At 42.4% G+C, this 24151-nt stretch overlaps 1 protein-coding gene across 1 annotated transcript in view; it reads left to right on the top strand.

Moving 5' to 3' along the window:
* MAP3K19 (mitogen-activated protein kinase kinase kinase 19) overlaps positions 1-24151 on the top strand; it is a 50673-nt gene that overhangs the window by 25408 nt on the left and 1114 nt on the right. Inside the window, 13 exon segments of the mRNA XM_060105950.1 lie at positions 297-318; positions 3800-3959; positions 3961-4060; positions 10687-10729; positions 11355-11364; positions 13108-14047; positions 14050-14173; positions 14175-14367; positions 14593-14782; positions 14785-14986; positions 15051-15462; positions 18566-18715; positions 19445-20142. Of these exon segments, the coding sequence (XP_059961933.1) occupies positions 297-318; positions 3800-3959; positions 3961-4060; positions 10687-10729; positions 11355-11364; positions 13108-14047; positions 14050-14173; positions 14175-14367; positions 14593-14782; positions 14785-14986; positions 15051-15462; positions 18566-18715; positions 19445-20142 (3244 nt within the window).

Raw genomic sequence — 24151 nt, 5'->3', positions numbered from 1 at the left:
GCTAATGACCCCCAGATTATGCTGCTTCAGTCACAACCAGGAGCTGCTCCCACACTGACCTCAGAACCTCCCTCCTCTGTTGACACCTACATCAGCAAATGATGCCTGTGCCTTATCTTTTCTCATGTAACCCATGTGAATCCATGTCTCAAGTTAGCTTTCTGAACTCTAGTGGCAAAAAAGGCTGGAAAATGTAGTTTTAAAAAATTCTGTTGAAAATCATGGCTTAGGAAACTATCAAAACGTGGAGAGGTTATCAAAATGTTTTGAAATTCGATTCCCATCAATTTAAACAGGACAAGTGGAAAACACAGAAAAGTAAAACTTCTCTGGAGAAAATAATTTTTCTTGATTGAATGAATTAGGTTAGGCCAATTTTAAATTTTCATTTTAATGATTTAGCACTTACATTAACAAATTAATCATCATTTCCCGACTTTTATGAATGTCATTTGCACCTCTTCTGCAAGGAAATTATGTTTCTGGTTGTGTTTAAATGTTGCCTTTTAGTTTCTCTCCACTGTAACATTTTCTGGTGCGGTTAATTAATTATTAAGATTCTTTTGATATGGACCATATTTTAAAAGTCTTTATTGAATATGGTACAATATTGCTTCTGTTTTATATTTTTTGGGTTTTTGGCCACAAGGCATGTGGGATCTTATCTTCTCGACCAGGGATCGAACCTGCACCCTCTGCGCTGGAAGGTGAAGTCTTAACCACTGGACCACCAAGGAAGTCTCAGGGTTATTTTATTAATACATCTTCTTACTGGAAAGATTCACTCAGATGGGAGCAAGTGTTTTATTTTTACATGTAACAGTGCATCCTCTTTGCTGGACCACTGGATATGTTTAGAGGCTCCCCTGACTACTCACAGTATTCAAAAGACAAAAAGAGAACACATGTGTTCCAAGATGATTTCAGAGCCAGAATGTTGTATAATCTTTCCCCCTTCCCTCCGCCATTTAGGACCAAAATTTTTTTTTTCCATTTAGGAGCCATTAACTTTTCACAATGTCTAAAAAGGCAGGTATTTCTCATACTCGCTTATTGTATCTTTGCTCCTTGTTTTAAAATAAAAGAAGAAATCAACCAATTAACAGATTTTGAACACATTAAATTTGCTTAAAAACATTCTGGGTAGGGCTTCCCTGGTGGCGCAGTGGTTGAGAGTCCCCCTGCCGATTCAGGGGACACAGATTCGTGCCGCAGTCCGGGAAGATCCCACATGCCGCAGAGCGGCTGGGCCCGTGAGCCATGGCCGCTGAGCCTGCACGTCCGGAGCCTGTGCTCCGCAACATTAGAGGCTACAGCAGTGAGAAGCCCACGTACCACACACACACACACAAAACATTCTGGGTAAAAAAAAAATAACCAGGGTTTATTAGTCCTCAATGATTGTAAAAGTACAGTCATTCTTAAGAACGTGTTCACATGTATACACTGCCCAGTTTTCTAATTTCCACAGCAAAATACTAACTGTACCTAGCCTTTACTAGAACATCCTTTTCACTGACAGTTTAGTTATTAGGAAAGTATGCTGTATGTTTTTGTTACTCCAACTTGTCAGCTAGGTGTTTGCCCTCAAGGATGACTATAAAACTGGTATGAAAGACATCCATCTCCCTGTGCTATGTGGCTGCTTCCCACTAGCTATCTATTTTACATTTGGTAGTGTATATATGTTCATGCCAATCTCTCACTTTGTCCCAGCTCACCCTTCCCCCTCCCTATGTCCTCAAGTCCATCCTCTAGTAGGTCTGCGTCTTTATTCCCATCTTGCCCCTAGGTTCTTCATGACCAGTTTTTTTATTTTTGTTTTGTTTTGTTTTGTTTTGTTTTTTAGATTCCATACATATGTGTTAGCAGACAGTATTTATTTTTCTCTTTCTGACTTACTTCACTCTGTATGACAGACTCTAGGTCCATCCACCTCACTACAAATAACTCAATTTCTTTTCTTTTTATGGCTGAATAATATTCAATTGTATATATGTGCCACATCTTCTTTATCCATTCATCTGTTGATGGACACTTAAGTTGATTCCACGTCCTGGCTATTGTAAATAGAGCTGCAATGAACATTGTGGTACATGACTCTTTTTGAATTATGGTTTTCTCAGGGTATATGCCCAGTAGTGGGATTGCTGGGTTGTATGGTAGTTCTATTTTTAGTTCTTTAAGGAACCTCCATTCTGTTCTCCATAGTGGCTGTATCAATTTACATTCCCACCAACAGTGCAAGAGTGTTCCTTTTTCTCCACACCCTCTCCAGCATTTATTGTTTGTAGATTTTTTGTTGATGGCCATTCTGACTAGTGTGAGATGATATCTCATTGTAGTTTTGATTTGCCTTTCTCTAATGATTAGTGATGTTGCACATTCTTTCATGTGTTTGTTGGCAATCTGTATATCTTCTTTGGAGAAATGTCTATTTAGGTCTTCTGCCCATTTTTGGATTGGGTTGTTTGTTTTTTTGATATTGAGCTGCATGAGTTGCTTGTAAATTTTGGAGATTAATCCTTTGTCAGTTGCTTCAGTTGCAAATATTTTCTCCCATTCTGAGGATTGTCTTTTCACCTTGTTTATGGTTTCCTTTGCTGTGCAAAAGCTTTGAAGTTTCATTAGGTCCCATTTATTTATTTTTGTTTTTATTTCCATTTCTCTAGAAGGTGGGCCAAAAAGGATCTTGCTGTGATTTATGTCATAGAGTGTTCTGCCTATGTTTTCCTCTAAGAGTTTGATAGTGTCTGGCCTTACATTTAGGTCCTTAATCCATTTTGAGTTTAGTTTTGTGTATGATGTTAGGGAGTGTTCTAATTTCATTCTTTTACATGTAGCTGTCCAGTTTTCCCAGCACCACTTACTGAAGAGGCTGTCTTTTCTTCATTGTATATTCTTGCCTCCTTTATCAAAGATAAGGTGACCGTATATGCATGGGTTTATTTCTGGGCTTTCTATCCTGTTCCATTGATCTATAGTTCTGTTTTTGTGCCAGTACCATACTGTCTTGATTACTGTAGCTTTATAGTATAGTCTGAAATCAGGGAGCCTGATTCCTCCAGCTCCGTTTTTCTTTCTCAAGATTGCTTTGGCTACGGGGTCTTTTGTGTTTCCACACAAATTGTGAAATTGTTTGTTCTAGTTCTGTGAAAAATGCCAGTGGTAGTTTGATAGGGATTGCAATGAATCTGTAGATTGCTTTGTGTAGTAGAGTCATTTTCACAATGTTGATTCTTCCAATCCAAGAGCATGGTATATCTCTCCATCTATTTGTATCATCTTTAATTTCTTTCATCAGTGTCTTATAATTTATTTTCATGTTTTTTATTTTCTTTTAATTTTTCATATGTTCATTTCATATAGTCATTCACTTTGATTACATATTACAAAACTTTCAGCCCACAATGCAATGGAAAATTTTAAACGGATTCTTCACCAAAGATAGTTTGAGAAGCACTGGTCCTTTGGAGAATGGTCAAAGGCCTTTGGTCAACACCTTTGGAGAAGTACAAGGATGCACCCCCTATGTCTCCCCTTTGCCCCTCTGATATCTCTGCTTGAAGAAACAGGGAATGGGAAAACTAAAGTGCGAGGGGCAGAGGGCAGATGAGGTGGGGAGCAACTCAGAGGACAGGGAGGTCTTGTGCTTTCAGGAATACAGCCATTCCACACAGCAGCAGCGTTTGGAAGTAGTCCTCCAAACTTTCTAGTGATGTCGGGCTGGGCTGAGAACTAGAGACCCAGAAGACATGGGGAATGACTTTTAAATCAAACCGTTTCCTCTGCCTTTTAGTCAGATAACCTCAGTGCATCAGGAATGGGTACCAGCACATTCTGTTTCACTTCCAAATGAAATTGAGATGGTAGGCTCCAGGACAAATATGGTGACCAGGCAGCCTTTACTCCTGAAGAAAGAGGAACATTACCAGGAGCTCTGCAATGTGAACTTGGGCTTTTTTTTTGCCAAGACCTTGCTTAGAACCGAACATCTCCAAGTCTGTAGCCAGAGAAGATGTTCCTCACTTTCTGAAGGGGCAGCCGAGAAAATCTGAAGGTGAGTTCATTTAATTACACAGTTATTCCTTTATTCTTTGGTCCATAAATATTTCTTTACTGATCTTTTTCTTCTGCGTTTGAAAATCTTTACAGGGAACTCATATTTGGTTTATCTTTATCTATGGGAGTTTGGGGGGCCTACACTGAGGATGCTTTCCTCCAAGATTTGAGTTAGCTGTTCTATCTAGCGGAAGACTTATTTAACAGACAGCACACTGATACCAGCATTTCCCCTTAGGACGTTGCTCTCATTGATATCTGCTTACCACTGTCCTAAACCAATTGGCCTAAACCACCAGGGACAAAATTGTATGCAAAATCCAAAAATTTGCATTTATTGGCTTATTGCAATGAGAGATATCTCACAGTGGAGGAAATGTGAAGCATCTCACCAAAAGAAGGGAAAAAAGTTGAATTATTATTATAGGATTTGGGTGCAAGGGTTGAGCTCAAATGAAATTTAAATGAAGCAGTGGTGTTTTAAATTTTTTTAAATTTTAAATTTATTGTGGTACAATGTACATCACATTTTAGCCATTTTTAAGTGTATGGTTTAGTGGAATTAAATACATTTACATTGTTGCACAACCATTGCCACTATGCATCCCCAGAACTTCTCATCTTGCAAAACTGAAGATCTATACCCATTCAACTTTAACTCTCCTTTCTACTTTCCCCCTGTACCCCTGGTAGCCACTATTCTACTTTTTTTGTTGTTGTTGTTGTTGTTTTCGGTACGCGGGCCTCTCACTGTTGCGGCCTCTCCCGTTGCGGAGCACAGGCTCCGGATGCGCAGGCTCAGGGGCCATGGCTCACGGGCCCAGCCACTCCGCGGCATGTGGGATCCTCCCAGACCGGGGCACGAACCCGTGTCCCCTGCATCGGCAGGCAGACTCTCAACCACTGCGCCACCAGGGAAGCCCCACTATTCTACTTTGTGTCTCTATGAATTTGACTATTCTAGGTCCCTCATATAAGTGAAATCATACAACATTTGTCCTTTTCTGTCTGGCTGATTTCATTTAACATGATGTTGAAGCTGAGTTTCGATAGGCTGTGTATAAAAGTGTTAACATCAGGTCTGGACTGTGACGTAGACCCAGGGTCTTGTTCCTTGAAATCCAGAAATCTCACTCCCAGTTGTCCACAGCCTCTCTTCAGTCTCCTCTCTTGCCACTCTTCCTCAGCAGATGCTAAACATCAGCATCACCAAACGCCTTCTGTTCCCAGAACAAATATGTGAATATTTGCACATGTTGTTTTTTTCTGCCGGAACATTAAGCCATCCCTCAGTTCTCCCCTTAGAAACCCCCTCCTCTGGGAAGTCTTCCTGAATGTCCCCAAGACTGGGGGAGTCGCCAGGCCTTTGGACTCCCATAGGATCCTGACCTTGTCTGCAACATAACACTCATCATGCTGAATTGTCACTGTCTTTTTATGTGTTGGTCTTCACCAGATGACAAAGGCAAAAACCATCGCACCTCTGCACACCTCGCTCCAGATCTGGCATATAACTATTTTAAAATGTATATTGAATTAATAACAATGGCAGTCACCATTTATTGAGTGCCTATTACCGCAAGGCACAAATATTCACTGATACAGGTAATATTAGCATTCTTGTTTTAGAAATGAGGAAAGTGAGCCTCAGAAGGTTAAGTGCATGCCCAGGTCACATAGCTAATTAGTTACAGAGGCTGGGTTCAAACCTGGACCCCCTGTCTCTGAAGCCAACGTGCTTAAGCACCATATCATGTGTGTTCAGAGCTCACACCGCCCATTTGAGCCCCACTTTAGTTATGAGGGAAAAAAAGGAGAAACATTTAGTCTTGTGGTGGAGGTGAATTTAGAGAAAAGGGAGGGTAGTTGGTGCAGGTACAAACTGGAAGAAGGATGGATGGAGAGATTGAATTGGACATCATGGAAATATCCTCTTCTCCTGGCCAAACCACAGAAAGTCTTGAAGATGTAATAAAAGTAGCACATTCAAACAAGAACAAACTGGGTTAGGTCAGTATCCTGTGATGGGATCTGCTCCATCAGTGTTACGATCTTGTCTGAAGAAGTCAGCTGGGTTTACCAGGCTGGTGTTTGTTCCCTTTTTAAAAATATTTTTGTTTAAATGCAATCTTAAATTTTAGACAATCAATATATGTCAATTAAGAAAAAGTCAGAAAAGACAGGTGAGAAAAAATAAAAAGTAAGAAATAAGAAGTACAAATACTGTTTCAAGACCGTTTCTTCTAGAATGTAATTCCACATTTCTAAATAACATGTTTATAACTACATTGCTTGATTGCTCAATTTAGGCATTATCTATTAGGGTTTAACAATTTTATATTACTCTCTACACACACAGGCAACCTTCGAAATCTTTGTGCTTTAAAAAAATTAATATTCAATGTCTCCCTTATTATGTTTTTTTTTGTTTGTTTTTTTGGGGGGGTTTTGTGGTACGTAGGCCTCTCACTGTTGTGGCCTCTCCCATTGTGGAGCACAGGCTCAGCGGCCATGGCTCACGGGCCCAGCCGCTCCGCGGCATATGGGATCTTCCTGGACCAGGGCACGAACCCGTGTCCCCTGCATCGGCAGGCGGACTCTCAACCACTGCGCCACCAGGGAAGCCCTCTCTTATTATGACTAGGTAAAATATCATTCACAGCTGAGCCCCAGAGTGTGCTATGATTACATTGCTTTTCTTTTGAGACATTCTATTTATCCCAGCTTTAATACTCGCCTCATTTCACCATTTGTTTACTTTCTGTGTATCTGTCACTAATTCATCCCCATCCTGTCCGATGGACCTGTGAAACGCACCTCAATTCAGCAACTGCACACCAAGTAATCCATTGGTTTCTTTTGTTTTCTAAGACCTTGCTCCTGGAATGCTCTGCCCTCCTGTTTCACTCTGTGTTACTTGGTCTTTGGACCTCCTGACCAGCTGTCTCTTTGGGAGTTCCTCATCATTATCCTGGAAATGCCCTTGGCTACCCTCTGTGTTGGACCCCTGTGTACTGGGTACACGGCTTCCTCTCTCTTGATTAATGCATTCACTTTAGGAAGGTAAATTTTCCCGTAGCTTCCTGAAGAAGGTACATGAATGATATTAACGGTAGTTTTTCATTGTCTCTATTCCCTCTGAGTTCTCTTCTTTCTTTCTGTTTTGTCCTGTTTATTTTCATGTTAGAGGCTATTCCCATATATCAGTTGATCCTTGGCGATTATTTGTATTTAAGACGGGGAGACTAAAAAGTGCCAGAGGCTCGAGGGGGCTTGTGGAGTGGACAGAGACCTGGATGGTTGGGTGACGGATTCCCCTAGTGTCAGGGTGCGTAGGTAGGCTTTTCTCTCAGCTAGTTTGCCTGAGAGAAGGAGAATCCAAGCTCTTGCCTGTAGGTTATAAGGCTGGAGCTTCACATGTCAATGTGGAGGCTTTCATTTATCCTCACATTTTCACTCCAGCACCCTGTTTCTGCTCTCAGCTGTACCTAGCTCCTTCGCATCTTTGTTTCAAGCTCTTCGGAGAATAAACTTCCAGCCAGGAATGGAGAAGAGCAACCCCTGACAAGTGGGGCAGGACACAGGACAGGGAATCTGGAACGAACTCCTTGTACAGAGTTTGAAGCAACCCTTTGTTTCAGACTCACCTGCAACCCCACCTTCAGAGGTACCTGGTATCTTTAATTCCTGCTCCTTTCTGGGGTTATTATTTCTTGTTGAGTTCTACCCTCTGCAGTCAGTGAGCAGAACAGAGAAAGCTGACTACTAAATTGGTTATTATTCATCCATACAGTTTTTTTTAAAATAAATTTATTTATTTATTTATTTATTGTTGTGTTGGGTCTTCGTTGCTGCATGCGGGCTGTCTCTAGTTGTGGTGAGCAGGGGCTACTCTTCGTTGCAGTGCACGGGCTTCTCCTTGCGGTGGTTTCTCTTGTTGCAGAGCATGGGCTCTAGGCGCACGGGCTTCAGTAGTTGTGGCACGCAGGCTCAGTACTTGTGGCTCGTGGGTTTTAGAGCACAGGTTCAGTAGTTGTGGTGCACGGGCTTAGTTGCTCCGCGGCATGTGGGATCTTCCCGGACCAGGGCTCGAACCAGTGTCCCCTGCATTGGCAGGCGGATTCTCAACCACTGCGCCACCAGGGAAGCTCATCCATACAGTTTTCATCATCCAAAATTTTGTTGATGTTGTGCAGGTGCGGTTTTACCCTCTAGGTTTTTGCTGTTCTTTTTCTTTACCTTTTATTTTTTTATTTTTATTATTTTGTTTGGCTGCATGGCTTGCGGGATCTTAGTTCCCAGATCAGGGATCGAAGCCAGACTCTGGCAGTGAAAGCACTGTGTCCTAACCACTGGACCGCCAGGGAATTCCCTTCTTTACCTTTTTAAAAAATTAGTCTACCATCATTTTAGTGAGGCTTGTGGAGAGAGTGGAGAAAAGCTTGTACATTCAATCTTTTAACTGGAATTCTATACACATTTTAAAAAGCTTTCAGTATATATTACCACATTACCTACTGGAAAGATCTTACCTCTACATTCTCACCAGAAATGTTTAAGAGTGTCTTTATGTCTCATGTCATTCCTTATCAATACTGGATAGTACTCATCTAAATATTTATAATACCTGAATTTTTTAAACTGGTGTTATACATAAGCACCCAACTATAAATCATATTCAGTTATATTTCTAGTATTAACTTGTAATATCTTTTCAACAGAAAATCTCAACCTCTAGCATACAACCTCAATGAGGGCAAGAATTTTGTCTTTGTTCTTCACAATTATATTGCCATCTTCTGGGACAGTGTTGGCTACTCAATGAATATTGGTTAAATAAATGGATAAAGAATTGGGGTGGTGCTCTGGCCAGCTGTGGCTAAGGGGAATGCCCGCATCCCCTCCTATTGGAATCCTCTTCTTAGGTGACCATTTTTCACCTGAGAATGGCTTCTACCTGTGGTACATCTCAGAGAGGTCTCGCTAAGTGAAATTTCAAAATGGCAGCCTGTGGCCAAAAAGGACCTACAGGCATATTTTGTTCGGCCTTCAAAGTAGTTTAAAAAGGGATGGGAAGCAGATTTCACATAAAGTCTCCAGCTCTCTGGCTTCTCTTGGCAATTGGAAGGTCCAGCAGTGCTGGACTACCCATCTGGAATGGACAACACCAACTAGAACTGGGGAATGGATATCCCTGTAGCTGGGGCACATAACTTCAGTCCATCACTGTCCCTACTTATCCCACTTCATTCATTTATGTGCCTGCTTTGACCCTGAATACATTGGAGCTTTTGGCTTCAACTTTAACCCATGATGGTGAGTGGGGTTTTAGGGACCATTCTGATGTTTTCGTAAGAAGAAAAAAAGTCTGGGTTTTACCCTACCTAGTAAATCTCATCTTGCCCTTCCCCGCCCTCCTTCAGAATTTATGATCTATCTCATGTTTGAGTTCAAACAATGGATGGGAGACAATTATACGTAAATACTTTCACTTTTCTGCAAAGTCTGGGTTTTCTGAGCAAAAAGCACTAGGAGACTAGGTTGAAAGATGACTGAATGGCAAACATGCCTTGGAAGTTAGAGATAAGCTATTGCTCCAGAAAGACTGAAGCTGGCTTCGCCAAGAGCTGTTTACTTACTTAATAGGGTAAAAAACAAACAAAAGCCAGAGACACATTTCCCCATTCTCCTGGAGACACTTGCTTACATTTCATAGTGAAGGTCTCTCTTTCTCAGAAGGGAAAGATGGGTTGAACTGCCAGCACTCTATACATAAGCTCTGAGTCTCATAATTTCAGGGTCTCCTCCTACGGTGCAGCCTCACTACCGGTGCAGGTAAGCACCTGGTTCTCATTTGTGTCAACCTGTGGGAAATTGGGCTGCAGGGAACTGGCTCTATGATGCCCTGTGGGTGATAGGTGCTCTGCTTTCTGATCCAGAGGTCATGTGTTTCCAGAAGGAATATAAATAAAAATAAATAAATAAATATCACTATATATACGCAAATGTTATAACTATAAAACAGAGATATATACATATATATAACATAGATATATATAAAAAACAACATTCTATATAAAACAACAACCCTCTTCAGTGGCAGTAGTTTTGTGTAATCATTCTGTACCCACTGTCACGTGGATCACACCTGGAAAAACTCTTCATTTTGACAACTTTTCCTCAAACCTCAGCACCAAGATCACTCCATCGCCATCCCCTGGCTTAAGGCCGACTGTGTTCACTCTACTACTAAGAATATCTGATAATAATAATAATAATTTTTGGGACTTCCCTGGTGGCGCAGTGGTTAAGAATTGCCTGCCAATGCAGCAGACACGGGTTCAAGCCCTGGTCCTGGAAGATCCCACATGCCGCGGAGCAACTAAGCCTGTGCACCACAACTACTGAGCCCATGTGTCACAACTACTGAAGCTCGCGCTCCTAGAGGCCGAGCTCCGCAACAAGAGAAGCCACTGAAATGAGAAGCCTGAGCAGTGCAACAAAGAGCAGCTTCTGCTCGCCACAACGAGAGAAAGGAAGGAAGCAAGGAAGACCCAATGCAGCCAGAAATAAATAAATAAATAAATAAATATTTTTAAAAAATAATAATTTTCCTCGTTACAGTGTTTTCCTCTTCTAATATGATGTATAGTGCCGGAGAATTGAGGTAAGAGTAGTTTGAGCATTTTTAACTTAAGGATTAACCAAAGAATCTTGTTAGAGACAGATCCTTTCGAAGAACTCAGAGCCCAGGGCTTCCGTGGTGGCACAGTGGTTGAGAGTCCGCCTGCCGATGCAGGGGATATGGGTTCGTGCCCCGATTCGGGAAGATCCCACATGCCGCGGAGCGGCTGGGCCCGTGAGCCATGGCCGCTGAGCCTGCACGTCCGGAGCCTGTGCTCCGCAACGGGAGAGACCACAGCAGGGAGAGGCCCGCATACTGCAAAAAAAAAACAAAAAAAAACCTCAGAGCCCAAATCCTGAGCATATATTTTGGAAAAACCACAACTCACATACAGTTTATAGGGGAGCTAATTTCTGGGAAAATTATATCTTGACAGGTATATTTCTTTTCTGGGGTGTTTCCCGTTGTCCACATAATGAAGTGAGTAGCTCTTTTGGACATATTTAATTTTTCTTATTTTAATGTATTGAGAAATGAGGTAATCCTTTTTCCATTGGTAGAAAGATTTTCCTAGTTGTCTCATTTGTAAGTAAAGCATTTGGAAAGAGCCTTGCAATTCTCTCAACTGATTCTTCTATATTCTATGAGCCTTTGAGAAAATGCATAGGTACTGCTTAGTGTTGAAAAAAGGACTTTATTGGCCTAAAAAATAAATAAATGAAATAACTGCTGCTACTGCAGAAGTGTTTAAGCACTGGGAGAATCTGTATTTTGAGAGATGGAAGAAAGACATCTAGGTACTGAAACTAGGGGATTATACTGCATCTCGCCTGTTTCTAATGCCTGTTTCTAGTGTCAGTTTCCTTTTCCTTTCCTCTTACACACAGGTGGCAACAGAATGAAAATTAAACATAGAGCTCTCAATTACCACCCGTGATCTATGCCTGTAAATATTCTGATATAATTAGTTATCAAATCTCTATACCCGGAGGGTGGGGTGGTGGAGGGGGAAGGCCACAGTGAAAACTGTAAAGTTAGAGTTTATAGGGCCTCCCTGGTGGCGCAGTGGTTAAGAGTCCGCCTGCCGATGCAGGGGATACGGGTTCGTGCCCCGGTCTGGGAGGATCCCATATGCCGCGGAGCGGCTGGGCCCGTGAGCCATGGCCGCTGGGCCTGCGCATCCGGAGCCTGTGCTCCGCAACGGGAGAGGCCACAACAGTGAGAGGCCCGCATACCGCAAAAAGAAAAAAAAAAAAAAGAGAAAAAAAAAAGTTAGAGTTTATAGCTTAACCAACCAAAAAGCTGAATATTATATATTGGGTTACACTGACCTCTAGAGGTTGATAATAATATAAACTTGCTTAATTTGAAAATAGTTGGAGGGCCAAGGAGAATTAAAAACCATTTCGGGAGCTAACTCTCAAGTGTATAGTGAGGCACATTTATAAGCCACTCTCAACAAAACAATTCAGCCAAATAATGAGGAACAGTTGTGTTCTGCATACAAATTCTGGGTTGGTTTGCAGCCTAACGATCACTATTACAGTAAATGTAACAGCAATGTTAAGCTGTTCTAAGTGGGAATTTTAAAAATCTTAGATCAATTCTATGGAAAGAGAATAGAAATAAAACAGAAAGTAAACAGAAAAGAATAGAAATTCTAAAAAACTTAAAAGTTTTATTGTTTACAATGTAGAACCTTTATTTTAAACATATAACCATGAATCTTTACATATGTTAACATTGGTTTTTGTTTTGTTTTGTTTTTGTGGTATGCGGGCCTCTCACTGTTGTGGCCTCTCCCGTTGCGGAGCACAGGCTCTGGACACGCAGGCTCAGCGGCCATGGCTCATGGGCCCAGCCGCTCCGCGGCATGTGGGATCCTCCCGGACCGGGGCACGAACCTGTGTCCCCTACATCGACAGGCAGACTCTCAACCACTGCGCCACCAGGGAAGCCCCATTAACATTGTTTTTTAAAAGTATTGTCTGGGCCTCCCTGGTGGCGCAGTGGTTGAGAGTCCGCCTGCCGATGCAGGGGATACGGGTTCGTGCCCCGGTCCGGGAGGATCCCATATGCCGCGGAGCGGCTGGGCCCGTGAGCCATGGCTGCTGGGCCTGCGCATCCGGAGCCTGTGCTCCGCAACGGGAGAGGCCACAACAGTGAGAGGCCCGCATACCGCAAAAAGAAAAATAAAATAAAATAAAATAAAAAATAAATAAAAGTATTGTCTTACCCTGGTTCTTAAAAGACACCAGGAATAAGATTTGAGTTTTTAAAACTGTGATCTCCAGGATAACTTTGTACTTTAAAGGACTTCCTAAAGAGAATCTTAAAATTTCTTCAGATTACTTTATTAATATGATATGCATATGTGTTTCTGCATTCATTTGTTTTCTCTTTCCTTTTAGTTCCCTCAGCCACCATTGTCACCCCTGCCTGTGAGATCTGGTCTCCTTACTATACCCCCAAATCATAAGGATCAGAAAGAGAGAGAAAGAAATATTCCAAGCTTCATATCTTTCATACCTAAGTTCTCAGAGCCTGTTAGTTGATCTGATGAGTTTAGACCATCAAACAAGCAGAAGGAAGCACCGTTCAAGGTGTTGGAGGATCAGACTCTCAGGTCATTTGATAACTCTATCTGGTCCAGAAACATGTGCTCTTTTTGGAAAGCTCACCATCACAGACAACACCTGGAGACAGAGGAGAGTAGGAAATCCAAGGAAACAGAGCGATGTGTCAGCATTGAAATCTCTCACTTTGAAAAAGGACAGTCTTTGGTGTCCTTTGAGAATTTCAAGGAAGGCAATTTTCCTACAGATAGGGAAGTGGATATTGACTGCCATGGTGCTGAAGTGAGAAGAGCAGAAGAGAACACTTAATCTCTTTCATCAGCAAAGAAAGAGGGTTCAGTAGCCAGAAACTATGAACAAGATTCAGAAGCTGGATATATCAAACCAGTCAAGTTCCAAGAAGCCCTGCATTCAGAAATAACTCTAAGCCAGGATGAAGGGACTAGAAATGATAAAGCTGATTCAAAAACTGCTTCAGCACATAAAGGGGAAGTAATTGAGCCAAATCATATTTCAGAAGAGTATACTGTTCTTAAAAGTTTGTCCAATATAGTTCCTCAGGACCCCATTGAAAAGCTCCCAGAAGATCACAGAAACATGGAGACAAACATAAAAATATCAGTAGCAGAGGCAACCAAACCAGTAATGAATGGGATGGTGCTTCTTATCCACATCAATTTCCCTGGAGATGAAACTCCCAAGGAACCAACAATAACTAAACCAAGCCTCCAAAAAACAAAGGACACCCTTCATAACAACAGTAGCTTCAACATACTTGCAGATCAAGAAATGACAGGCATAAAATGAAAACCCATAGAAATAAGTTGGATTCAAAGACCAAGGTCAGTAACAGGACACCTCAGAATTTCATGGTTTCCATTGAAAGTCCCATGAAGCCTACCATGCACAAATAGCATAAAAACTCAACTTTTTCCTGCTCTGGGGCTTGTGGACCCCAGACCTCGGCAATCACCAAAGTTTCAAAAGAGAATGCCACAGATAGAAAAGAAGCAATCCACTTACCGGGCTTTGGAACCTAAAAAGCAATCATTCCCTTGCATCTGTAAAAATCCAGGAATAAAAAAGTCTTCTGGGGCTTCCCTGGTGGCGCAGTGGTTGATAGAGTCTGCCTGCCAATGCAGGGGACGTGAGTTTGTGCCCAGGTCCGGGAAGATCCCACATACCGTGGAGCGGCTGGGCCCGTGAGCCATGGCCGCTGAGCCTGTGTGTCTGGAGCCTGTGCTCCACAACGGGAGAGGCCACAGCAGTGAGAGGCCCGTGTACTGCAAAAACAAAAAGAAAAAAAAAAGAAAAGAAAAGCGTTGCCAGCCTGTAAGTAGCAATGACACTGAAAATGGTGATGGTATTTCAGAACCAGAATAGCAGGTAAAGTCTTCAGGAAATGACTTTCTATCTTCCAAAGATGAAGTTCAGCCCATGAACATGGTTCAGACTCATGAGCAGTCCATCGAACAGAACAAATTCCTTCCTGTCTCAGATTTGTCCATTGTTGAGGAAGTCTTGATGAAGGAGACATTTCTAGCAATCAGATACTTGCCACGAGCCTCAGAGATCTGCATGAACACCAAGAGCAACATCACCAAACCCCATTTGTCCTTTCAGAAAACAGCTGGGCACTGCCCAGTGAGAAGAGTTCCAGCAAGCATGTACTGCAAGAAAAGCAGACTATAGTATCTCCTGGTGAAACTAATGCCAATCAAATTTTAACTAACGAACATATGTATATGTATAACTGATTAAATTTGTTATAAAGCAAAAAAAAAAAATTTAACTAACGATGTAGAGTTTGATAGTGTTTCAGATAAGTCTAAAACACTTATGAGTTTCTCTTTCCAAGAGAAACAAGAAAGTGCATCTTCTCAAGCATATCAACGTTGGGCACATTCTTTGGATCATGTTAGTTTGGCTAATAAGTCAATTCCATGTCAAACATTTGGAAAAACCTTAAATGATGCATATTCAATTTCCCAAGAAATTCTAGACCCTGTAAAGAATGAAGAATCGTCAGATGAACTGTTAGGTTGTCTAGCTGCAGACCTACTAGCTCTTGATGAGAAAGATAACAACTCTTGCCAAATAATGGCAGATGAAACAGATCCTGAAAGCCGAAATCATGCCCTCAGTAAGAGAGGAAATACCATGCAAGAATTAGGCGGAGAGACAACTGTCAAAATACAGGTGGGTATAATTAGAATCAGAGATTCATGGGGGCGGGAAGGGATCTCAGAGACAATCTGTTTCAAACCCCTTATTTTCAAACGAGGAATCAGTAACCCTAAACAATTAAATAGTTTCATCAAGATCTCATTGTTTGGTTGCAAGTTTGGAATCCAGGTCTCCTGACTCTCGTGCTAAGACGTTTTCATTATGTTGCCTTACTTCTAGAATTTAGCTAGCCTGACACTGCAATGGAATCACTTTGGTTACATTAATATAGCAAAGCTACTTATTGAAATAGGTAGATATTATATTCAGTGATGATGTTTTTAATCAACAAGTAACAGCAGGGAGATAATTATGGGTAAAGCATTACTCTAAGTGGTGTGTGAGATAGAAAGAAATTAACACAGCCCCCGAAGTAGCTCACCATCTAGTTCCAAAAGACATATGAAAACATGAAAAGCTCATTTCTCAAAGATTCCCTGCACCTGAGCATTTGTTCCCAAATGGTTTACTTTAACACAAAAATATTATTGATGCCTCCTGTGTTTTTGGTATTGGGATAAGAACTGAAGACATGGTAGGGTACAAGCCTTAGCCATGGCTCTCAGGGAAGCATAAACAACAATCCTGAACACATTTTTTAAAAATTTGGTTGGCACTGGAGTGGGGCGGTGAGAAGACTATCAGCAGGTAGTAAGGTTACGTTTGTTTTAGTTCTCACTGAAGTATATGAGCCTCCTGTTCTACTAAATTTTAAAGACAAACAGTGGGTTTAGCTGAAACATCATTTACTGTACATTAACTCAGGTTATATCACACTCTTTCAGGATCAGGAATCCTTTAATTGATCAGAAGAATACACAAGGTAAATAATTATACCATAGCTAAGTTTATTGAGAACTTACCACGTATGAGTGAGACACATCATCCTTTCTATACTTCCTAACAGCTCCATGAGATCAATACTAAAGGTAATAACAAGTCCCCATTTTGCAGATGAGGAAACTGAGGTTTAGAAAGTCACGCAGGTAGTGAGTGGTGGGGACAGGAATTCTGATTCCAGCCCCACACTTAATTACTACACAGTGGGAATATTCCTGGTTGTAAAAGGCCAGCTTCACCCTCATGTGAACCTGGTCTTGGCTGGGATGCGGACAGTGATTCACAGAGGCTGCCAGGCTTGGGTGGGAGTTGGGGGTACGTGTGTGCATGCCTGTGTGTCTGAGATGGGTCCACCAGCCTGCCATTTCACGTTCAAGAAAAGCTAACAAGCTAGTAAATACAATCAGCCCATAACCCTACCCTGCAATCAGAGTCAAAAGCTGACCTTTTGTGACCTTTTCACTTCTAAGCAATCCTTAAATTTCAGTTTGGATAGAAACATGAGAGGCTGGGGAGGAGAAACCCAAATGGCCCTCTGGAGGCACCCGTGCTCATTCCCGAGGAAGGAGATCCTGTGCAATGTCTTATTCTTTTTTTCTTAAATAAAATTTATTTATTTATTTATTTATTTGGCTGTGTTGGATCTTCGTTGCTGCACGTGGGCTTTCTCTAGTTGCAGCGAGCGGAGGCCACTCTTCATCGCGGTGTGCGGGCCTCTCACTGTCACGGCCTCTCTTGTTGTGGAGCACAGGCTCCAGATGCGCAGGCTCAGTAGTTGTGGCTCACGGGCCCAGTTGCTCTGCAGCATGTGGCATCTTCCCAGACCAAGGCTCGAACCCGTGTCCTCTGCATTGGCAGGCAGATTCTCAACCACTGCGCCACCAGGGAAGCCTGTCTTATTCTTAAGGACCGTCACCGTACCTCTACATCACCATCATCATTTATTTATTTATTTTATTTTTTTATTTTTTGTGGTACGCGGGCCTCTCACTGCTGTGGCCTCTCCCGTTGCGGAGCACAGGCTCCGGACGCGCAGGCTCAGCGGCCATGGCTCACGGGCCCAGCCGCTCCGAGGCATGTGGGATCTTCCCGGACCGGGGCACGAGCCCGTGTCCCCTGCATCGGCAGGCGGACTCTCAACCACTGCGCCACCAGGGAAGCCCCATCATTTATTTTTATTTTTTATTTTTTATTTTTTATTTTTTTTCTTTTTGTGGTATGCGGGCCTCTCACTGTTGTGGCCTCTCCCGTTGCGGAGCACAGGCTCCGGATGCGCAGGCCCAGCGGCCATGGCTCACGGGCCCAGCCGCTCCGTGGCACATGGGATCCTCCCAGACCGGGGCACGAACCCGTATCCCCTGCATCGGCAGGCGGACTCTTAACCACTGTGCCACCAGGGAGGCCCCCCATCATTTATTTTTAAGAACTCATAGAGGAGATCAAGACAAAGTATTTTTGGTCCTATCAAACAATTGGTAAACATGGTCTAAGCTCTACAAAAATGTACTTGTTTCCCGACTTCCAGGGGAAGGCCTTTCAAAGTTTACTGTGGATGCACATATCTTGAGGGTCATGCTGAAATGTAGACACTGATTTGGTATGTCTGAGGCCTGAGATTCTGAAAGTCTAACAATCTCCCATGGGATATTGATACAGCTGGTCTGTAGGTTCTCCTTTGAATAGCAAGGGTCTAGAGGACCATGGATGTTTAGTCTATTGCAGCTGGTCTTGACCATTAGACTTGCTTGCATGGCTGTGCATGAGTGAATGTATGTGCGTGTATGTGTAAGAGAGACAGTATCTATCTGTATGTATATTTGTGTGTAAATGTTTATGTGTACGGAAGTGTAGGCATATATGCTTACATATGTGTATATTTGAGTGTATGCGTACGTTGTGGAACTAGAAAAAGGTTGTTTATTCAGAGCTCATTATAGCAAAGGAGTCAACCACCATCACTTGTGTTTGGCCGAGACTCAAAAGCAGGCAAGGAGTAGGAAAGCTTTTTAGTGGGAAAAAGGCTTCAGGTGTGCCCTGATTGGAGGCTGTTGTCCTGGGGAAGCTGTAGGTGGGCTAACTAGAAGGGGCCTCCCACGTGATTGGTTAGGGGTGCATATTTGGCCTTCTCTGGTTGGTCCTAAGTTAGAAAAAAGGAAGACCTTTCTCTCTACCCTTTCTCTCCATCCTAAGGACTCAGAATGTAATGATGGCTTTTCTTTTTGTCTCATTCTTCCAGAGATACAGTAATGGCTTTGGAATATGTGACAAAGAGGAGAGATTTTTCAACTCACATGAAAAGAAGACATTTTCTGAAAACAGTTTAAAGTATGAAGAACCTATCCTGTGGACCAAGGGTGAGACCCTTGGGAAGGGAGCCTACGGCACAGTAAGTGAAACAGGAAACATGTTGAAATAAAAAGTCTCCACTCCTCCTCGACTCCTCCCTCTTCCCTAATCTTCCTGAGTGCCCTCCCCACCCCGTATACTCTTTTACTTAGAACTCTTTCAGTTGGAAGTAATAGGAAACCCAGCCTCAAGTGGCTTGAGGAAAAGGATGTCCACAGCTTTATGTAACTGAAGGATTTGGAGTAGGACTGGCTCTGGGCACAGCTGGTTTCAGGGGTCAAACAATGTCATTGGGGATCTGGTCTCTCTGTGTCTCCTTCTGGCTCTGGTTCTCAGGCTCCACGGGGTAGTACAATAGCCATTGTATTTCAAGCCTCTAATTCTCTGAGGTCCAAGTCCTGTGGGAAAGAAGTCTCTTTGTTCAACGGTTCATGTTATGTTACCAGAAGTTGGGAGAATCATTGCTGCATGGCAAAAACAAAAGATGTTCCTTACATTTTGTGAATTGCATAAAAGACCATCTAAAGTCCCAGCACTTTAGATAGTATTTACACAGATTGGTAAAGAGAAGACTGAACCCAAGCCATTATGATATACATTCACTAAGCTACTTATCCCCATCTTGTCTCCACTAAAACATTCAATTTGCTTAAGTACTTTGCATTTAGGTAGGGATGTATCAGCTTAGAGAAAGACAAGTGTTTGGGAGCCATTTTGTGAACAAGTGTCGTCATTTACATTTAATAATAAGGCATTGGTTTGCTTCTAGGTATATTGTGGTCTTACTTGCCAAGGACAGCTAATAGCTGTAAAACAGGTGGCTTTGGATACCTCTGATAAATTAACTACTGAAAAAGAATATGGGAAACTGCAGGGAGAAGTAGATTTGCTCAAAGCACTGAAACATGTCAACACTGTGGCCTATTTGGGGACATGCTTGGAGGAGAACATTGTAAGCATTTTCATGGAGTTTGTTCCTGGTGGCTCAATCTCTAGTATTATAAACAATTTTGGGCCATTGCCTGAGATTGTGTTCTGTAAATATACAAAACAAATTCTGCAAGGTGTTGCTTATCTCCATGAGAACTGTGTGGTGCATCGAGATATCAAAGGAAATAATATTATGCTTATGCCAACTGGAATAATAAAACTGATTGACTTTGGCTGTGTCAAGTGTTTGGCCTGGGCTGGCTTAAATGGTACCCACAGTGACATGCTGAAGTCCATGCATGGGTCTCTGTATTGGATGGCTCCGGAAGTCATCAATGAGTCTGGCTATGGACAGAAGTCAGACATCTGGAGCATTGGCTGCACTGTGTTTGAGATGGCCACAGGGAAGCCCCCATTAGCTTCCATGGACAGGATGGCAGCCATGTTTTACATTGGCGCACACCGAGGGATGATGCCTCCTTTACCAGAACACTTCTCAGAAAATGCAGCAGATTTCGTGCGTGTGTGCCTCAACAGGTAAGAAACTGAAAGCAGGAGGAGGATAAATCCCCAGAGATTCCAAGCAGCTGACGTTTCCCCTGCAATTTATGGCCCATTATAAGCTCTGCTTGGGTTATGAAATCAAGCAGGGAGTGATTTTGTGCTGAAAAGAATCATGATTGGCCATATTGGGTGATTGTGTTCCTTGTTGTACCAGGGTATGGGGGTAATGCTTCAAGTGGGAAGTGCCTCAATGAAATGTCTTATCAGGTCCAGACAATACTTCCTCAAATCAATGGGTGTGCAAAAATTGCTAAGGATTTACTTATTTACCAATGAGACATCTTCCCAGGGACTAGCCATGGTGAAATGACATCACCTATGCTTTAGCCTCCCTTCCCTCTCGGGGAACCAATGTTCTCATTCCTTCCTAAAACCAGCTCTCAGGAGAGTATGTGAGAAATTCATTCGTATCAAGGGAATGATATGAACTGACTGATTGATGATTGACAGTTAATGTATTGTTTCCCCAGAAACACTTGCATTTAAAGTGAGAGGAAGCATTTTGAGCCAAAGGAACAAATCTCTAATTGGAGTGTTTCAAGCATCAAATGGGTAGTGTTTGGGGAAGCAGAAAAGCCCCAGAAGGTTGCCTGTTTTCTCCTGTCCTGAGGCTTCCTGGTACTTATGGAATAAAGTCCTGTGTAAAATGTTAGAACTGTAGGGAACTTAGAGATTACTCATTTGTGTGGTTTTCAAACTTTTCTTACCCAGGCACTCTCTGCTCATATGAAATCTTAATTCAAAGAATAAAAGATAAAGGCAGAGAGATGGCTCTGGTTAAAGTGTGTATATGTATATGCATGTATGTGTACGGTGGAGGAGAGCTAAAGAGTAGGGTAGGGGTGCTCAAGCCTACCTACCTGGCCTCTGTGATGATGTAGAACAGCCTAAAATCCACCCACCTAGTGAGGCTCAACATTTAGTTGCATGTGCAGAATGAGAAAGGTCTGAAACCAACAAAATTTCTTGCCCTTCAAGGAAGTATGCTTTCTTATTGCTAGATGAAAAATTCTAGTGCCCCAGCTTTCAGCAAACATATATGGCAACCTCCAGCTCCCTGAATGGGTTCATTTTATCTTTCTCAGTTAACCTCCAGAACCCACAGGCCTCCCTGTCTGCCGATGAGTGTGTCTCTTTTAGACTGTCTCCCTCTCCCAGCACATGTGTATACCAATCAGCATGTCCTGGTTGATTTCAGGGGATCACATAGGCCAGGGCAGCAAGGCATACTCCAGGGTTGCAGTTCTGGGCATCCCTACATGCAGAGATGCCGTAAGCATTCCAGCATGGATTTTGCGGACAGAGCTCCAGGCACAGAGATGACCCCCAGCCCCCCACCCCCCCAAAAAAACCTCCTCACAAAAGGGACATAAAGGTATTAGGAATATCATATAGACCAGTACTAGTCTTGGAGATTGGTCTTAGCTCTTAAACATACTGCAGTTTCTTTGTTCTGAATTGAACAATTATCTATTATTGATCCACAGAAAGTGCTTGCTATTCTCATTTTCTTTCTAGTTCTCATTACACACACACACACACACACACACACACACACACACAGCTTTAAAGAGAAAGGGTGGAATATTTTTTTCTGGCTCTCCTTTTGAACCATTGCTTCATAAACTAAGCAATACACAACTCACACCACTAATAATCAATTAACAGGGTTGTTGTGAAGGGTAAGGGAAATGGTGTATGTAAATTGCTTAGCACAGCTTGGGGTATGTAATTAGGGCTCAACTATTAATAACCCTTTGGGAGAATACTAATACACCTTTCCTAATGAGTGTCATACTGCAAGCCTGCAATTCTATGCCAGAGACCCTAAGGACTCTAGAATCTTGCCTGTTGTCTATGACAATAACTTCTTGGAGGTGTGGATAGTCACAAATAAAGGGGTAAGGCACTCTTAAAGATTCAGAATTAGAGATGATCAGGTAAAAATCAGGAACAAGGACGGAACAGAAATCAATCTGGGGAAGCAGTAAGAAGCATGGCTGGGGGTACTCCTATGGGCAGGTCTCAGAAGTTCTGGGAAGCCAAGGAGTTTAACTTTGTTGAGATAGGCAGTGAAGACCAGAGGACTGCAAAGGATTTGGGGTAGAGAATGCGAAGAAAAAGGTCTTTGGGGAGTCAGGTCAGACAGCAGATTCAGTAGAGGGACCTCGAATGGAGGCCATTCTGGAATCCAGAGTTTGGGTTTTGATGGTGATGGAAGCAGTGGGAGTGTAAAGAAGATTCCAAAATATCAGTATTTCAGGGACTTCCTCGGTGGTCCAGTAGGTAAGACTCCATGCTTCCAATGCAGAGGGCCCGGGTTTGATCCCTCATCAGGGAATTAGATCCCACATGCATGCCGCAACTAAGAGTCCACATGCTGCAACTAAGACCGGGCGCAGGCTAAATAAATAAACATTAAAAAATATATACCAGTATTTCAGAGGAAGGTGAATCAGGACTTGGTGATAGAGGATGATAGGATCTCATGGTTTTGAACATGGATAATGGAAGAAGTAATAGAAAGTTGTGAAAGAGGAACAGGGGAGGAAGTTGAAGGAAACATTTGAAGCTGTGGAATTGTTGTTCAGGAAAGCAGTGAACATTGGAAGTGCATATTTGAAAATCATAAGGTTGGTAGCTATAATCATGAAAAAATTAGAGGGCTGAGGAAAATGTTTTTGAAAATGCTCATGGGAGAAGATAACAAAATATGCATAGAATTAAGTCCAGTACACAACTGGAAGAAAGGGAAGGAGGGGAGTTGCCACAGTGTGGGAGAAGAACGAAGAGGACATTTTCTCTTAAGTAGAGACTGTTTCAGAGAAAAGGGGGTAGTGAATACTTCAAATGCTACAGAGATGACAAGGAGGGTGAGCTCATTAAATGTGGTAAGGAGAAGGTCATGGTTAGTTTTAAAAGAGCAATTTCTATAGAGAAGAGTAGGCCAAATGGTAAGGATTTGGGTTAGTGAATGTTGAAAAAGAAATCTGGATTTGACCAACTTAGAGAAATTTGGCAGGAATAGAAGAAATAGGATGGCAGCTAGAAATGGTAGTCATTTAAGGATTTTTTGAAGAGAAAAGAGATTTCTGCATTTTTTGAAGGCAGGAGAAAGAGCCTCCAGAAGGGGAGAGGTTTTTTATTTTAGAATGATTTTTGGTCACTTGCTTTTTTTTTTAAAAAAATTAATTTATTTATTTTTGGCTGCATTGGGTCTTCGGTGCTGCACTCGGGCTGTCTCTAGTTTCGGCAAGCAGGGGCCACAGTTCGTTGCAGTGCCTGCGGGCTTCTCATTGCGGTGGCCTCTCTTGTTGCAGTGCACGGGCTCCAGGCGCATGGGCTTCAGTAGTTGTGGCACGTGGACTCAGTAGTTGTGGCTTGTGGGCTCCAGAGCACAGGGTCAGTAGTTGTGGCACGTGGGCTTAGCCGCTCCGCGGCATGTGGGATCCTCCCGGACCAGGGCCCGAACCCGCATCCCCTGCATTGGCAGGTGGACTCTCAACCACTGCGCCACCAGGGAAGCCCAGTCACTTGCTTTTTAACGTATTTTATTTTTATTTCCATTTTTACCTGGGATGTTCTTGGTGGTCATCTGCTTCCAAAATGATCAAGATAGCCAGTTTAATGAAAAGAATGCCTTTGAATAGGTCACTGCAGATAACCAGTGACTGGTTCATTAGTTCATTGACTAGTTCATTGGCAAAAGCTTTTGATTTCTTGAAGGGGAATAAACCTAAGCCACAATAGTACTAATTAAGTAACTGTATCCCTTTATGCTCATCCAAGAGTGCCCCAAATGGGATTATTCAAATTAATCACCAAAGCATATTTAAACGTCTACTTCTTAAAGGTTTTTCAATCCTGGATACCTCTAAATTTAAAAAATAAATTTCATGCTAACTAAAAGTGCATTAAACTGTACATCTAAAAGTGTGATTTTTTTTTTTTTTTTTTTTGGTACGCAGGCCTCTCACTGTTG

The sequence above is a fragment of the Mesoplodon densirostris genome, chromosome 8 (assembly GCF_025265405.1).
Source record: "Mesoplodon densirostris isolate mMesDen1 chromosome 8, mMesDen1 primary haplotype, whole genome shotgun sequence".
NCBI lineage: Eukaryota > Metazoa > Chordata > Mammalia > Artiodactyla > Ziphiidae > Mesoplodon > Mesoplodon densirostris.
Note: the sequence above shows the minus strand (reverse complement) of the source record. Positions and strands in the feature narration are given on the sequence as shown.